Source organism: Gymnogyps californianus, chromosome 3 (assembly GCF_018139145.2).
Source record: "Gymnogyps californianus isolate 813 chromosome 3, ASM1813914v2, whole genome shotgun sequence".
NCBI classification, from domain to species: domain Eukaryota; kingdom Metazoa; phylum Chordata; class Aves; order Accipitriformes; family Cathartidae; genus Gymnogyps; species Gymnogyps californianus.
In genome coordinates this window covers 72163482-72181166 of record NC_059473.1, presented here as the reverse complement: position 1 = coordinate 72181166, position 17685 = coordinate 72163482, and the positions used below count along the sequence as shown (strand labels likewise).

The window sequence follows — 17685 nt, the reverse complement described above, 5'->3', positions numbered from 1 at the left end:
CAGGTGGAACTGCGGGTGCTTTAAATCACAAATCACACTTCTCTGAATTGCTACTCCACAAGCTATTGGAAGAGGATTCCTGCATATGACTCCTGTTTGGTAAATCAGTGGATAGAACTTCAGTTATCTGTCCTGCATTGTTTGCAAATAGAAACTTCTTCAGAGTATTTGTAGATGTTGCCTAAATCCTCACCTGAAGGAAACAGTGTTTACAACAGAAGTCTAAGACTGCTCCAGGGGGTTATAAAGAGGAAATGTTTTAACTCCTAGATATGTCTCTAGAAGCAAAAAACATTTTGCTTTATAAAATGGTCTTATTCTAACCAATTGAATGGATATGGCTGCAAAAGCACTGCTGAGATCTGCACCTAATATATAAATTGATCACTGTGAAAATTCAAAACTGTTTCTGGTAAAGAGTATCCTGGGTGGAGTGTCAAGCAAGTCCTGTCTCCGCAATATGCTTTCAGTGTCAACTTTACTCAGTTTATGGTGCTGTCTTGCAAGGTACAAAACCAGGCTGCTTTTTTCTAATGATGAGACTCAGCTATTTCTACACATTTGTTAGATCAGCACAGTTACCTGGCTTCTGGTATGGCAGAGCTGTAATCTTTGTGGTTTCCTGGAGGTGTCTGTCTCTGTTTCCTCAGACTCTGCGTTTGTAGCCTAAACAACTAGAGCAACAGGATGAAAACGAATGCAGCAGCCTGCAACTGGAGCAGCTAATTACAACTACAGAGCAAGTAACTGATATTGGTGTGTAAAGGCTGCAATTAGGTAGTGGTTCCTACAAGAAAAAAACTAAAGTATTTATCATTTTATTATAATTTAATAATAACTAGTAACAGTTATGTGCTTAGCTGAGTAATGAAGAAATGTTTTCTCAACAAGAAGTCATAAAAAAAATACATTATGCCCATTTGAAAATCCGTGAGGGAGCCCCTTTTGAAATCATGGTGCAAAATAGGACAAGAAAAAGTAATTGTCTCAAACGAGTGGATGGAGACAGTGCTGGCAGTTACCAGCCTGAAAAGCTCTCTTGTCCTGGGCTCAGAATGCTTTCCTGGTTTGTCTCTGCTTTCCACTTTGAATGGCTCTCTTACATAAGCCAATATTACTATTTTTGCTTTCAGGTCGCTTCTGATAGTCTTGTGTGGTTATGAAGAAAAAGACGAAGACTAAAAACTCCTCTGTTTTTCACTTTTACAGAATATAGCGTGTGCCCTCAATCTGGAAATGTCCCAGGAGAGCACAAGAACTGCCCGCTAATGCCGTGGTCGGGGTGGCTGGTACACGTCCCACTCCAGCGTGCAATTGGGACGCTGCCGGCAGGGCTGCGCAAGTGCTGAGAAGGGCTCGTGGATCCCACAGGTTAGGTAAAGATTTAGACTAAGCAGCGTGAATATGGTTGGATGTTCATGTGACCGTAAAACCTGGGCTTCAGTCTCTGCCCTAAGCCATGTCTACTACCCGCTGTGACTGAGGCTGCCTGTGGTGTTTACAGCCTGAAACCTGCTGCCTCTTCTTTGTGCCCAGCCATCACGCTGATGATGTGTAACTGAAGTTAAACAGCTGTAGTTCCAGCTAAAGACTTAGCTGCTCTCTAAACTTTTCTGTTCGTCTGTCAGGTTGAACGTGGAAGGCCTGTTAATTTCCAAGCGTACTCGCTGTCAAAACAAAGCTAGATTTTGGTAGTCATTATTGAATTATGCTTTTATTTTCTTAAGCTTGGCTCTTCTTGTTCCCTAGCAACATTGCTATCAGTGCTGCTGGCGGCAGCTGCTTCTCGTTGTGTTCAGCCAGCTGTTTATTGTGAACAGGCCTCTATACCATGCTTAACTCTGAAAATAACTCAGTTGCCTTAGTGACAGGCAATTTATAAACTCATCCTTAAGACTGTGCAGGACTCCAGAGTGGATCAGTAGTTCACCTCATAGGTCCCATCGTTAACCTAGGAACTTGCAGTGCAGTTTGTACAGTCAACAAAGCTTGAGTAGTCTAATTGTGTATGTGCTTGAAAATGATAAATGTTAACACAGTTGTGCAGTAAAAGAGCCCAATGTTGAGCCCAGCAAATAACAAGTTCCATTATTAAGAGAAATGGAGTTCAGCGATTGGTCACGCCGAAGAAGAAAAGTTCTGTTGCAGCTTGGCTGCCTGGTTTTGTTACGTGATCCCGGTACTATCCACAGATACTTCCAATTACTGTAGTGTATCTAAAGAAACAGATGTTTATTTATATGACCAAAATACACTGCAAAGTAAATTAGCTTTAGAACTGCAAGCTGATTTCTGTATATAATTGTACATGGAAACGAGTCGTATTTCCATTTAAAGATTTTACCAGGGAACGTATACATAAATAAAACTGATACAATGCCCCACACCCAAAAGTAGCTAAACAACAATACTACGAATTAGAGTTTCACCTTCATTATAGTAAAACAAGATTTAGCATTTGCCTAGGAAGAATAGTAACAGTGCTGTATTGGACTACATTGAACATATCAGGAAAAAAGCAACACAGCTCCTGTAAGGGAAGTCAGTTTGCATCTTTCAAAGCTAACGTATTTTTGCAAATGTTGGTTAAAAAAAATAAAAAAAAAAAAGACAGGCTAGGGTTCCTCACACCTAAATTTAGGCGGCAGAGGCACTTACATTTGTTGTTGCTCTACAGTCTTTATGCAACTAAGGGAGGTAAGTGGGCTGGTTCACCCTTGAAGCTGCCTGTTGACTGCAGAGGAGGCTGAAGATCACTATTTTCTTAAGTGATGTGACTCAGTCATTTTCCTTCTAAGGGAAGTAAATTACAGCAAAGGAGGAAAACTTGGGGTCTAATTTTCTCTGTGCAGAATTAGTGAAATTTACCTATGGATAGCATGGGGGTCATGTAACAAAATTCACATATAACTTAAAATAAACCTTAAGCAAGCAAGAGATTGCTCTGACATTGTGAACAGGTCTGATTTCTAATATTATGAGTGAAGTCTCCTGTTATTCATTAGGATTTCTTCATGTCCTACAGTTTTTAAATAGAGTTTCAGAGTGGGAAAAAAAAGTGAGTATTAGCCAAAACTTAATATTGGGATTTTCTAGCTATGATTACTGGGATAGTGTGTTTGTTAACAATTTGAAGAAAGGACCCCAATCTTTTCAGCTGCCACACCAGAAAGGCAAGTGCTGCAACATGGGCTGTAGTTCAGAATCCCTCCATGTTCAGTTACAGGAATGGAAGCATTTTTCCCCAAAGAGACTGCTGCTTTCAGTTTTGAAGTGCAACTCATCAAAGGAAGTCCTTTGTGGCAAGTTTTCTAGTCTCAAAAAGCAGGAAAGTTTAGTTCCAGAGACTACCTACATCAAGAGTGAAAAAATTATATTCTGCTTTAAGAAGGAAAACAAAGATTCTTGCAGCATTATATAAAACATTTAGGAAGAAAAGATGATAGGAATATCCTAAAAAAAAACCCCCAAAACAACTAAATATTCTATATTCTCCAGTTTTATAATACAGATACTTACTCTTTAAAGTGATCAAAGATTACAAATCTGACATTTAATTGTAATTTAAACGTGTACACGTTAAACGTAGAACTATTCAAACCAGTTAGAAAATAATCCCAGTTTTTTCTTCCAAAATAACAGATGATGAGAAAAGCAGACATGAAAATTTATTTAGACTAAATTAGAATGTTAAAAATTCTATAATATTGATCCATGTAATTTATTGCCAGTACTTCACATAGGACTAATATTTTCCTTGAAGTCTCAGGTAAATATAGTACACGTATGTTGAAGTAACTGAAAAAACGCAAAAGGAAGGAGTCAATCTGATAAAGTGATTTCTATGTTGGCACTGATTGCAGCTTGGTTTTCAATCATCTTTGGGCTTTTTTTTTTCCCAAGTATACCTTCTGGGTACAATTCCTGCTGCAGAAAAAAAGCCATGCAGTTGTTGGGACATAATTCTTCCCTGTGCTATGAGATCGTGTCAGATGGGTCAGCTAGAGCCGTTTTCTGCTAACCTGGAAAATTCGGTGGCATTCAAACTCTTACCACAGAAGTAAATGGAGCAACGCAGACTGAGGGGCCGAACCTGGCCTTAACACTGATTATTGCGATGACGTTCTGATGAAATACAGGATTCTTCTGCGTTTTGCCCCTGTATCAAATATAGCCCATTACTTCCTTCTTCCATAGGAAGCACAGTAAGGATGACAATATTACATTCTTTATTGTTTGCTCTTTGACTTTTTATTGTTCTTTCTGAATAAAACTAAAGGGTTGGGGTAATTAGTTACACTAAGCGCTGATAATGAGATTTAATGTGTCAGAGTGCAGAGAGAGAGCTCCTGAGAGCCAAAAGATTTTCCCACCACTGTAAATAGTACTGTGCAACTTCACACTAATTCTGTACCTCCTCACTCGGAGTTGTCTGTTGAACTAGGAAAGACTGCATGCACGTGTGAGCAGAGACTTTGCAGAACTCTCTGCACAACTGGACTCATGAATATGTGCACTTTCAGCTTTTTCCAGAATACCAGATACTGCAAAGATCAGGAACACAATGGCATTGTGATAATGCAAGTTCCTGTATTAATCCCAAATGCTAGATACTAACTTTTTTCAGGAATACATGTTACAGAGTTCTCAATGCCATTTGGTAGAAAATTGTTTTTTTTCCTAGTTTCTTCAGGCTGATTTTAGGCTGTTGCTGTTTGGTTGGGTTTTGTTTTTAAGACTGATTCAGTAGTGGAACAGCTGCTGACTGTGGCAGACATGGTAACTCAGTGCTGCTTAACTTTCTCCTCCCTTCTGAAAGACAAATGCTTACTAGCGAAAAACCAACGGGCACACCTTTTACTGAATAGGTAAAGTAAATGCAGGTATTATCATCTTCCGATTACTGTTCACTTATTAGTTCCTTATGTAAAAATGTACAAATGAAGTGGAGGATGGGAGAAAAAGGCTGAGCCCTTGCAAAGCATGCAAGAAAAAAATACGCAACACTCACTTCAGAACATTGTAACAAAATGAGCTAGTGTATTTTATTTTGGGTAACAGCCAAGAAATCTGACATTTTGCCCAATATGGCTTTCTTCTAAAATTAAAAAGTTGCATATACCTACAGTTGAGTCCACCAGCTACAGAAAAACTGCTCTATACATCTTTAATCCACGGCAGCATCACCAGAATACAGCTTTCAGTGGAGTTTTCAAGCTGAATTATAAGATAGAAGTTTTAAAATGTTCATTTAGAAGATTTTATATTGTTTATATGAAAACATACAAATTTTTCATTTATACATATACTACATACAAAACTCATTGTAATTAGCAAGTATCTTCATCTGGGTATTTACCTTTGTGCATATAGTGAAAAAAGGATGTACTTAGGGCTTCAGATGAAATATTAAAGTTCAAGACCTTTGTATATGCTAACTAAAACCTTATTCAAATAACTCAAACATTTTTTCCTGTTTTTAAAAGATAAGAGATTCAGCTTAAAAATACATTCATAAAACAAAGAGACAATTTTCTCCCTGAGACTACCAGTGTGAGTTACTTTGTGGTAATCTTTGAATGAAAAAATACAAAAAAAGACAATAAGCTCTAGTTTTCTATATGCTGCAGCAAATTTCTCGAGCAACACTGGTATCATAAAAGGTGTAGATTGGAGAATCATGCTCACTAGCTGAAAAAACATTTTCATGTATCAGTTTAAGAAGAAGAAAAAACTTTAATATAGACAAGGGGTAATTAAGTTTTAATGAAAGATCTGTATCTGTAGTATGTATAAATGGGAAAAAGTTGGGTGGTTGGTTTGGTTTTTTTTTCATTTCAGACATGAATTTTATCCAAAGCAGGACTATATGCTCAAAATGAAGATTCTTGATTTATGCAGAGATACTTAGTACAGTATTCTAAATGTTTCAAGCATTTGATTTTGTTAATATTCATAAAAGGAATACATAACTTGTGGGAGCAGTTTCTGCTTAAATTCAATGATAAAATGTTTGATTATAACTAGACGGCAAAGTCTCCTGAGCAACAGGTAAGGAGTCAACCCTCCTCCCCAATGAACAGCTCCTGGTTTGTGGCTTTTTTCATCCTCTTGTCAAAATCACTCTGCTCTGAAGGCTAGCAGCTACACTAGTTTCGATTTATTTCACATTCTTCCTTTTAAATGTTAGAAAGAGACAGTTTTTAAACTGCTACAAAGTAACAGAATAGAATTGGGATGCATTAAACATATCCTGCCCAAATTGGAGAGAGGGAGAGATAGTTTTTCCTTTTACAATTTAAATTGTATTTATAGTAACCATGCAATTAAGTTATTTTGGGGGGAAAAGCCTTACCTGAAATCAAAGAAAACACATTTATAGGAAAAAGGGGGAAAGCATTATGTTTGTTCTACCAAAATTTATTATGTAGTAATTACAAAGTTTAAAGATTCTTCCATTTTAAATAAAAATAATAGTTATAATGACACACATTATATAGTACCATGTCAAGTGATTCCAACAAATATAACATGAAATACAGTGCAGTTTCAAATCAGAAAGACAAATACTTTCTCATTCACAGTGTTTGACAAATTACAGGAAAGCTTATTCACATGAGGGTTTACTTAAGGTCATGCTCTTAATAAACAGTCCACATCACGCTGTGCCACAAAACCAAATCATCTCTCAGAACGTGAAGTATCGGGCAAACCACTCCTGGCGTTGTGGATCTGGTGAAGCCACTGGTGAAGCATCAGTCTGAGGAGGGCTAAATTCACAGAAAGAAAAAAAACAAACACAATTATCTCACAACTACACAATAACTACAGATGTTAGGGGAAAAAAAGTCACAGAATATTCAGTAAAGAACGTGTTTTTCCATGGATTAACTATCAGTGTGCCTCAGGACATGATTTAATGTCTCCCTATAGAATCTGTGATCATCCACTGCATTGGAGAGCATCAGCAGCACGGACAAGTCAGTTCAGAAGCCACATTACAGGGTGGGCAAATAATATTTTGGAAAACATAATTTAAAATCTCATAAACGGCTGTGGGTTTTCAGGAAGAACAAAAAGCATTTTCTTGGAAAAGCGTGACTGTAGAAGGTCCTCTTTTAGCATCCTTTTCCTGTGGTAAAGTTAATTTTCAAAAATATGATGCGAGCATCATATTTGTAGACATGTGCTCACAAAGACTGGTTGGCAACTGAACAAAAATACACACTCTTTTAATACTTAACACCGATCACAAATATCACTTGCATTGTTGTTCATGCACACATTTAAAATATGCTAATATACTAGGAAAAAAGAAACTGCTGCACTGCAAACAAGATTTGGTTCCCCCTTGAACACTTCAAATTCTCACAGAATAAGCAAGAGAGAATAATTTAAATATAATTACACAATTAAGTTCCTTTATCAATAAAAATCAGTAATAAGATAATCCCTACTGTATTACTGGATAATACAGAGCACAAAACAATTTGGAATGGAAACTCTAGCATCACAGTCCATGAGTTCATGCACATGCATGTTACAGATATCTGAGCACACTCATGCATATCACATGCACAGGAAAAAATAAGCAACAGTACTTTTTTTAAAAAAGATTGTTTTCTTGAAATAGATTGTTTTCCCTTACCTATTTTAGATTCTATTATTTGTTTCCTTTTATAATTAGTAGTTGCTAGGTATGTGGTTTTGCATTAAACCAAGGGAGAGAGTAAACAACCAACTGTGGAACTGGTAATTACACATTGCTTTAAGTTGCCAACTTAAGAGGTAAGAGATCAGCACCTACTAAATACGGAGTACAGCACTTCGGTGCATTTAATACATAGGCACATAAAGCCAGAAGATTAAAATCCTGCCTCTAAAATGCCATTTTTAAGTTATTCAATTCAGTATATTATTTTGTGAGAGAATTACTTGAGACTTTAATGCTAGTTTTGATTACTGGAAGCTCAGCATTAAGCATCCAAGCATGCACATTTCCTGTTGCTGTAGTAAGGTTACTCCAATGAAACAATTTGATATAGGTGAGGAAAGGGGAAACACAAAACATTCATGTAGCACAGAAAATAGTTTTCTTACATAAAAACCGTTATCACATAATACTGAATAAAAGAAATTCTGTGCTAGTATCAATTCCTAAATGACAATCAGTAACTAACACAAACATTTAAAACAATTGTTCATATATGTAAACAATTGGAAGCACATGAATTCTGTTAAAGTATCTAAAGAGGTTTTCAAAGTTCAAGACTTATGAAAAAGTGAGAGAATACTTCACATTTCAACAAGGTCTACAATAAAAAGGAATACTATAAAGAGGTTACAAATATAATGTAAAAATTAAAAATGCCATAAGAGTACTACTTGTACCTCTGAAAGGTTCATAACGCAAGTGGGATTCAGCTCAATAGGAATGCAAAATTTTCCTGAGTTAAGCAAAAAAAAAAAAAGAAAAAAAAAGATTGGTGAGGCAGTGCTCACCTCAAAAACGTCTTGGGCTCTTTGGGTGGCACTGGCTGTGGTAGTGGTTTGCTGCTGTTGAACTCAATATCGTGGATGGGTGAGTTAGGAATGGGGTCCAGGCGGTTAGGATGTCCATTGCCCACCACTCCGCTAGATTCCAGAGCACTTAGATTGGGGACACTCACAAACCTGTTTGATGATTTATCGTTCTTCTTCTTTTGCTGCATTAAAAATAACAAATGTAAGGAAGGCTTCTTGCACCAGGACAGATGAGGAAATTTGCAAATTTAAAAGTTTTATTGATGGCTGGTTTGGGTTTTTTTTGAAGGAGAGCAATTGGGACAGACTGGGCTTTTTTCCCAAGTGTAGTTTTACTATTTGCTTTGACCAGACCTGAACACCACAAATTTTCGCAGAAAAATCAGATTTCTGATCAAGATGATTAAGTTATTAAGACTTAGTGTAATAATCAATAAGTATATTATATGAGATCTTCCAATATAATTCCAAATTTTGCTCTAAGACATTGGAGATAGGGAGTTTTCCACAAAATTGTCATTTAGTCTGTTAAACCTTTCATGTTTACTTAAATCTTTTCTTGATATCAGTGAAACAGCTCTGCTGTCAAATGTAATTACAGCAAATTTCAGTGACGAAAGGTGTGAATCTCTCCAACAGGTTTCACCCCATCACTGAGGCACATTTTGGTAACTGGAACATGGAACCTAGAAACGCAGCTACATTTCTTTTAAAGCAATTACGTCCTCATAGTTAGCAAGCATTATAGCAACACTGCTGAAGATAAAAAGATGATTGCATGGGAGTTCAGTTTCTTGCAGAAGGAAAAGGCCAGGCTTCTAATGCTAATACAGCTAACCACTTCTAGACACCAGATGGCACAACTGAACATTTTTCTTCATACTCTCTATACTCCTACGGATAGTATTTCAAGGGACTCAAAATACTGAAGAATTTTATTTTTATATCACTGTTTTACTCTCTATAATACATCGTACAAAGGAATCAGTATTTATCCTCTCTACTTTTATAGATATTTTTATGTAGAAGGATGCTTCAAATAATTCTATAGCTTTTTAAAAATAGCTGTGTGACAGGACGCCATGTGTATTTTCTGACTTCCATCAAATATTCCATGTCCACAATAAAATATTAATATTAAAAAAGCCTTATTTCCAAAAATAGGGGTTTTGAATGAATGGATTCATTTAGTCTCATGAATTATGTATTACTTGAATATATAATAAATACTTTCATTCAATTACAAATATGCAACCCTAACAAAGCAGCTAGGAGAAAAACCCCTCAGGGGCTTATGAACTACACAAATTTGAACTAAATGAAGTGAAGGACAAGTGGAATCTCATGTTGTTTCTATATAATATTTTCCAGCAGAATTCCACTTGAAACAGAAGACCTGCTCTATTTGAGGGTGGGCGTGAGTTCAAACAGAGACAGGCAGAAAGTCCTATTGTTTGTCTGTACTTTCTTCTCTTTAGCTCTCTGCTAGCTTTGATTTCAGTGCCTGACCTCTCCAGGGTTGGCAGATGCAAATGCTACTAATTGTAGCCACACTGGTGGATGTGTTTGTCAAAATACAATTAAAAAACTCTAACAATTGAACAGAAAGCTAAAACAGAAAAAAAAGTCTTTTTTAAGCATCACAGTGAAAGATCATTAGCTGCAAAGAATTAAACTAAGATTGTCCCCCACACTTTACTACTTCTGTAGTAGCTGAAGAAGCAAGAAATAACATTATGGTGGAAAAAATAGTTTGGTAAAAGTAACCAACTGTATGTAAAATACATCTGCAAGGCAATATACACTGTAATTAAAACTGTGTTAAACACACTGTAGTTAAATCTGTGTGCTTCACAGGTGGCTCATTTCTGGAAAATGTGTATTGTCCACCTAAGTGCTTAGAAAAATACTACAGTTTATATCTTATTCTCTATAAAACAATCTATGCTTCTGAAGCAGTCAAATCTGGAGAGACAAAATCGTGTGTATTGTTTCCATGAAATTCACGCAAAGTATTAAGAAACTTCAGATGTAACAATGTAATACTAAACAGATCCATTGCATAAATTAGAGAAGCTGTAATACATACTGCAATGGCTGTAATTTTGCTTTAATATGCAAAGCCTAGAGTAACTCATAAATTCTGTCTTTTTATTACAAAAAAGAAAAGAGAATGAGATTTTCAGTTTCTTTGTCATTCATTCTCCAATAACACAGTACGTGCTTTGACAAAATAAAGTAACAGCTCATGAAATGAGAGATCAAAATGTTCTGGCATACAAGACAGTTTTAAAGTCTAAACAGTTTTAAGTGATAGAAGCATATTATAAAAATATATGAATTATCACTATGGAAATCTGATGTTGAAGTACTTTTCCTAAACACTTCAGATTTCACACAAAACACAAGCTTATATACTTGATGGTTACATTTCACATCTTTATAAACGAGTGGTTCAGACAAACTTCCAAAGTTTTCAAACAACCTTTATCACATAAACCCAAAGCATTCAAATTGTATCTGGCAGTCCTGGTATTGTCTCTACTGGGCCCAAACCAAGTTCTTTTATGCAGTTACGCATAAAAGTTAGGAATCCACAGATAAGCTTATGAGAGCTGCTGGGCTCCTGAAAAACGTAGGAGAATAGTGACAATTTGCAGCAGAGTTTGTGCAGAAGTGGGAAATACGCTGATCTGATGTGAAACTACAGTAAGGCTTAGCTAAATAACGCAGCCTGATCTCAAATAATGGAGCCAGACCTCCTTTTAAATAAGAGCCTGAACCTTGGTCACCGAAGCTCTCAGGCATCTGAGCTGCTCATGTTGTGCCCCTTGGGTTACCCTCTGCTTCAGAACCTTCCCGAGTTCTTGTGCCTCTACAGCTGGGACAAATCTCTTCCCTTTCCATGCAGGTGAAGTAACTTATGGGTTATCACAAGGAGGAAGGAAATGTCAGAGGACTCATTCTTACTCCTGAGGTGGTGAAAAGAAATGGAATTAAGGTACCCTACCGCAGTCTATTGATGTTCCTCCTGAAGGAATGCTGCTGGCTTTTGAAGTGACAGGGAGGCTGTTACGCCTGCTTGTACAGCAGCCTTCACTGGCTGCTATTCAGCAGGATGGGGAGAACTGGAAAAGGTTGCTAATAAAGTGTTTTCACTCGTATGGGTGATGAGAATAACTGAGTAGGCTAGAGACTGACTTCTATCTCCTGCTGCCCCCCCCAGTCCATACCTGGTTTGTCACTCCAGTTCTCCAGTATTACTCTTTCTCCATTCAGACTCATTCTATGCCCCTCTCATACTCTTTCCCTTCCCCATTTTACCTTCCTTTAGTGTCCCCATTCCCTCTATCTTTCTAATAGTCTTCCATCCTGAGCACCACCTGAAAAATGAAATTGCCCTTGCACTTTCCAAAATAACCAAGAAAAATTATGAAACTGTAACTGGTTATGGGTGTCACTGTTCTCTGTTATATGCTACAGTCCTGCCCTCTGTTACCTTTCTGTCACTTTTCTATTTTCATTTTGCAGTTTGTGAGAAGGAACTGTGTTTTATGTCATACATGTCTAGCAAACTAGGGCAACAGTATCAGTGGATCTCTCAACAACACAAAAGAAACAAACTTACACAAAAATAAGTAGAGACAAATGGAAAACTACGTTCCTTGAACATGCCTTTAAGAGCGATATATGTATACACGCAGGCACATACACATATATTTCTTCTTTTTACTGTATCCTAACTTTAGATTTCTTTTTCTTCACTTTAGCAATGAAGTCCATGGAACATACCTTCACCAATGGATTAATAACACCAACATTAGGGCTTGCATTAAACATTTTGTTGTAGTTAGTCTCCCTGTTAACTAGCTCCAGCTGATAGAACTTTTTGTCCTCCTAAAAAGAAGAACAAATAGAAACTTCTTTTTATGTATTTTCAATCAGTTAGTGGCCAAATCTGCCTATAAAATGATCTCAAATAAATTTATGTTTACATTTTTAAAGAAACTGTTAATTCTAAAAATTGCATTTCATATTTAATATGTTATATATATTACTATATGTAATAATCTAAATAATTTCTATTTATGCAGTTCTGTTGCAGTTCTATGCTCCTGAGAGTGAGCATCGCCTAATGGATTATGCACTGGGAAAGAGTCAGTATAGTTAACTTCTGATCTCTAATTAATTTGATCTTCCTTGTTCCTTCTTGCTTCTGAATCAGCATCTAATCAGACTAATCTGAGTCAGGGTGTGGTGCTCTGAATTTGGGAAGCTCAGTGGATCAGGAAATTGGTCTTAGAAACCTCACAGAAGAGACTATTTCTTATATGGCTTACATGGCTGGCTTATTCCAGGATTGGAGATAGGAGATGTCTGATCAAGGTCATGCTGAAATATTTTTTGTAATAATGTATTATGCTTGATTGTGCAAAACTCTCTGTATCTAATTAGTTTTACTATTACGATTCAGTGGAACTACAGGAATAATGTGTTAAAGAATATGAATAACATGCTAGCAGGATTGGTTCTTTAAATACTTTTCAAACACTTTGAATTAGATTAACTTTTGTATCTGTCAAGATATTAAATCAAGAGAGCATAAAAGTCTTACAATCAATTTCTTTATGAGTTGGTCCCGCTCTGCAATTAGGTCTTTCAGTTCTGAGATAAGCTGCAAGTCTTCTGGTCTTGATTCTCTGTTTTTGTATTTTTCTTCCATTTCTTCTAAACTTTATAGGAAAGAAGAATACCCCCTTTAGCCTGATGGAGTGTTAAATGATGAGTGAATAGTCACATCTTCGATTAGTACAAAAGAGAGTTCAGGGAGTAAAACCAGAAGATGACTTTCTTAGCACCTTTAAGTAAATTAATTTCTATGTTATCATTCAGCTTTAGCTAGTTAAAAAAAAAAGAATCAACAATAACCATAGCCTTTGCTCCATAACTAATAATCTGGGCAAAATTCTGAAAACTTAACATCCTTCTTGTGCATGCAGTACTAGGTGTTTGAAAAAAGGTCTCTTGGAAGTCAGACTGAAAATAAGGCATTCAAAACCATAATATGGACAGGAGAATTACAGAAGACATAGCTAAGATTGATTCTTATGTAAAACATAGGGGCTACATCGCATTATATTTAAGATTAACGTAAATTTTAAAAGCTGGCAATTCACTTTCTTGACGAGGAAGACAAACAGTATCATTTTTCTTTTTATAGATGACTGCTCTGAATAAAGATGCATGCTTGTGATACTGGAGAAACTGGATAGACAGACAAGGCTGGCACCATCCTCCTCAGTTCATGTGGAACATACTGGAACAAAGATATCCAAGAACAGTGAAGACTAATAGGTAACTAATTCCTCTCCACAAAAGCAACTTAGTACCATTAGAGATGAAATAAAGGAATGAGCTGCAAAAGAAAAGCAATAACACTTGGATATTAGGATATCTAGATTAAGAGAAATGTAACAATTGATAAACATTTGAAAAAAATAGGAGGAAATTTGAAATGCCCGGTGGGAAAGCATTAAAGGAGAGAAGTGAAATAAGCCAACTGAGAGAGGAATTGTACAAGTAACTGCATAAATATCCTTGTTTCTTCTTAAAAAACAAGTTTGGAAGACGTGACAATTTCAAATGACTGTGTCTCTTTGAAACATAAATATGCCCATGATGCTAAGCACTGTTTCAAAGGAAACTACTAAAATACTTGTCTCACATATTCAGCGCTCATGTAGATTAGTGAACCAAGTTTCAGAACAGATTCAGGAAATCTAACAAACTTAATGAAAAAAGAAATTTAAAAAAAAATCCCAAACAAACCCTGAGAAAAATCCATGAATTTAAGGTGTCTAAGTCAGCTCAAACTTAATTCCACAAGACACCTGGAAGTAGATGTAATTTCTCACTTTAGATAAATATTTCCCCTTCAGAAGCAGCTATGTGATTTTTACTTTGAGTTGCATCTGAAAAAACAGTTCATATTAAGTTATATTTATACCCTTCAAATAACCTGTACATAATCTGAGGAGATATTATATAATGTATTTACATAAAACATTACGAATGTGAACAACATGACTGTTTTTATTTGCAGAAAAGGCATTTGACTCAGCAGAACAGAAATATGCTCAACTGGCTTAATTTTTGTGCATACATTTTATGCTGGGTTAAGCTATTGTATACAGATCCCCAGAGTATAGTACATAGTTACACACAGCTGTCATCTTATTTGCAGATATTTCAGAGAACTGTTTTTTTTCTGTTTCAAATAAATAATATGTAATTTAAAGACTCTAGTTGTAGAGCCTAATTAATGATACCCACTTTCAATTACTGTAAGATAGATTCTCCATTTCGTAAATGTTCACAAGGCCATGCTTTAGGTGAGGCCGAACCTGGAAACAGTTACTTAAGAAACAGCTGCATAAAACTCTTCTGGGTTTTTTTGGGGGTGGTTTTTTTTTTTTACATAGTTTCCTCTGTTGACAGCTCCTTGCTTCAGTGTAAGTAGAGAGAGAGAACACACTGAAAGCCAGGTCAGGGCACCCTGGATAATGTTTGCTGTCTTTAGGCCAGTGGCTGCTTCCTCACAGCTCTAAGTTGAGCAAGAACCAGGAGTAGGGAACCAACTAAATTCAGAAAATTTCAGGACACTGAAAAACAAACAACTTCATGGGAGAAAAAGTTAGGGTAAACAGTTCCAAAACCTAGTTCCAGTGGCTGCTCATAGGCATGTTTCTCATACAAGATAAATGCAGTAAACAGGAGGTAGTTTACACCTAATTTACTGAATGGCAAGTTACCACATTTATCAGGGCACAAGAGTGTGCATGTGGACGATTACAAGGGAGTAAGAACTAGAATTTTATACCCATCTTATTTGAAGACAATTTCTGAGTGCTCATTATCAAGAAAGAATTAGATGCATTTGGGCTTTATTGTCCATTTTAATTGATATTTACTTTAAAAAGTTTTCTGTCATATACTTAGAACCAATTATTTTCTCTGCCATAAATCTTTTGTGCTGCAAATACAAATTCCTCAGTGACAACTTCGTGTCAGGAACCCCCAATGCGCTATGAAACCTCAGCCAGAAACCCTGACCACATGGGTTACATCACAGACAGAGATAAAGAATGAAGGATGTGGAAGACAGGAAAACACCGGCTGGACGACACACTACTACACCACTTCTGCCCAGAGGTGGTCTAACCCCAGGTGGCATTTTGACTCAGAGACGCTCTAAGTATTCTGTTATTGTTATGCTCATATAATCCATTTCAGACACTAATTTTCCTTATGTTAGCAAACCTGAAAATGTTTGCATCACTCGTGGTATAATCAGACTTCTTAATAGCAAATATTGTACTGTTTATAAACTTGTCGAAGAAACTCATGTTCTCAAAAAAGATGTATTACAGTTTGAGAAAAAACATTTGAAATAATGTTTTCTCCAATTTTCTAAGAACTGCACAGATTTAATATCTTTCCTACTTGAAATTTTTCGGTCTCAAATCCCTAACAATTTATCTCACTAAATTCCCCTAAAGCTTATAGAATTGTGTTGCCTAAAGAATGCACGATTAGGCCCCATACTTGATTGAGGTTTTTGCATATCTGCATCTCTGCAATATGTTCAGCAACTTATGGACACCAGAATAAACTATTCACTCAAACGCAGCTACATACAAATTTTTTTAACGCAATAAAACTTACGAAATTTGTAAAGCTGAATTAATTTCCTTGAGCAGCTCTTGGGTCTTATTAAAATCTGCCAGCATGCTTTGTTTCTCTCTGATGTGATCTGCTGTCAAGACATCCAGCTCTTTCTCATGTTTCTTGCTTAAATCTTGCTCATGCATCCTGTTTAATTTATTTTTGGTTAAAAAAAGAGTTACTCTAAAATCAGACTCATTTGTTCATCATGATTTTCTGCCATGCTTCTAATGGCTTTTACACAATATCAGACAACACAGAAGGAATTACTGATTCATCAAAACCCACTACTTACTGTCCTCCAATCTTCTAGCTTATTTCATGGAAAATGCATCTCCTTTAATGCTTTTTTAAACAAACAAATATAATGAATTTAAAAAAAAACCACCACCAAAAACCAACACTTGAATGGACTGTTACTAAAATATGCCAAAATATATCACTGAAATGCAGCTTAAGTGTATGGTAATATTCACTAACTTTACTAGTAATGGGCATAGCTTTTTCTAAAGACGACTAAATGATATATAACATCACTTGATTAAGAGGATAAATGAAAAGTTGCAAATGGTAAAATTTCTTAAGTAAAATAATATGTGAAACAATACACATATGAGTTTAGAGTGGAAAAATTCATACCTGATCTGTTGGTTGGATTCACTGCATATTCTAAGAACTTCTTTCCCTTTAAACTCTAATTCCTTGGTCAATGCACTTATATTTTCATGAAGATGCAGAATCTCTTTGTCCAGTTCAGCTATATGACGGTCTCGGTGCCTCAGTTCATCTTGTAGATCTGATATTCGGCATAAAAATTCTTTCTCCTATGACACAAGTAGCAGCAGCAAAAAATATTTTAAATAGAGTTGTCTCTCAGAAGCACAATACTTGCTTTTGGAAGATAACAGCTGAGCAGAATTTTCCATTCAATAGACAATTTTTTCAGTTTTTGATGCTGACACAAATTATAATCAAAACTGAGGTGTTTTTTTATTGTGTACAAGTACAAATACAGAAAAAAATCAAAGTTATGTAACTAACAATTTCCATTTGCGAGAAAATTTAAAACCTGTCATTGTCATTGCCTGTTAAAGTTTGCGTAGCTCATCACATTTTCCTTTTGCCCACGCACACAACAAAAAACCAGATACTTCTAAGAACCAGGGGGCTGGGCATTTAGCATTTTCTACCTCTTCAACATATGATATAAAGAAACTGTTTTTCCCTTTACAGTCCCACACAATGGGACAAAACAGTTCAAGATGTATGCCCTGCACCAAGGAACACTATGATTCAGAAGTCTCCTATCTTACTGTGCTGGTTTTGGCTGGGATAGAGTTAATTTTCTTCATAGTAGCTAGTATGGGCTATCCCAGCCAAAACCAGCATGCTTACGTACACATAAGGGTCATAAATATCTCACAGCAGAATACGTGC

General features: G+C 36.2%; 1 protein-coding gene and 1 long non-coding RNA gene across 2 annotated transcripts in view; one reads left to right on the top strand and one right to left on the bottom strand.

The window, feature by feature from the left end:
- The first annotated feature begins 422 nt into the window (after nucleotides 1–422).
- On the top strand, nucleotides 423–16390 carry LOC127014978 (uncharacterized). The gene is made up of 4 exons (XR_007766257.1): nucleotides 423–756; nucleotides 1210–1371; nucleotides 13745–13878; nucleotides 15578–16390. It is a non-coding gene; the product is annotated as an uncharacterized LOC127014978 (long non-coding RNA).
- FAM184A (family with sequence similarity 184 member A) overlaps nucleotides 6459–17685 on the bottom strand; it is a 78428-nt gene continuing 67201 nt past the window's right edge. Inside the window, exons 13-18 of the mRNA XM_050894659.1 lie at nucleotides 16888–17072; nucleotides 16249–16395; nucleotides 13139–13256; nucleotides 12316–12420; nucleotides 8503–8705; nucleotides 6459–6770 (exon numbers count right to left, since the gene is read on the bottom strand). Coding sequence (XP_050750616.1) covers nucleotides 6689–6770; nucleotides 8503–8705; nucleotides 12316–12420; nucleotides 13139–13256; nucleotides 16249–16395; nucleotides 16888–17072 — 840 coding nt within the window. The 3' untranslated portion in view covers nucleotides 6459–6688. The remainder of the gene's footprint in view (nucleotides 6771–8502; nucleotides 8706–12315; nucleotides 12421–13138; nucleotides 13257–16248; nucleotides 16396–16887; nucleotides 17073–17685) is intronic.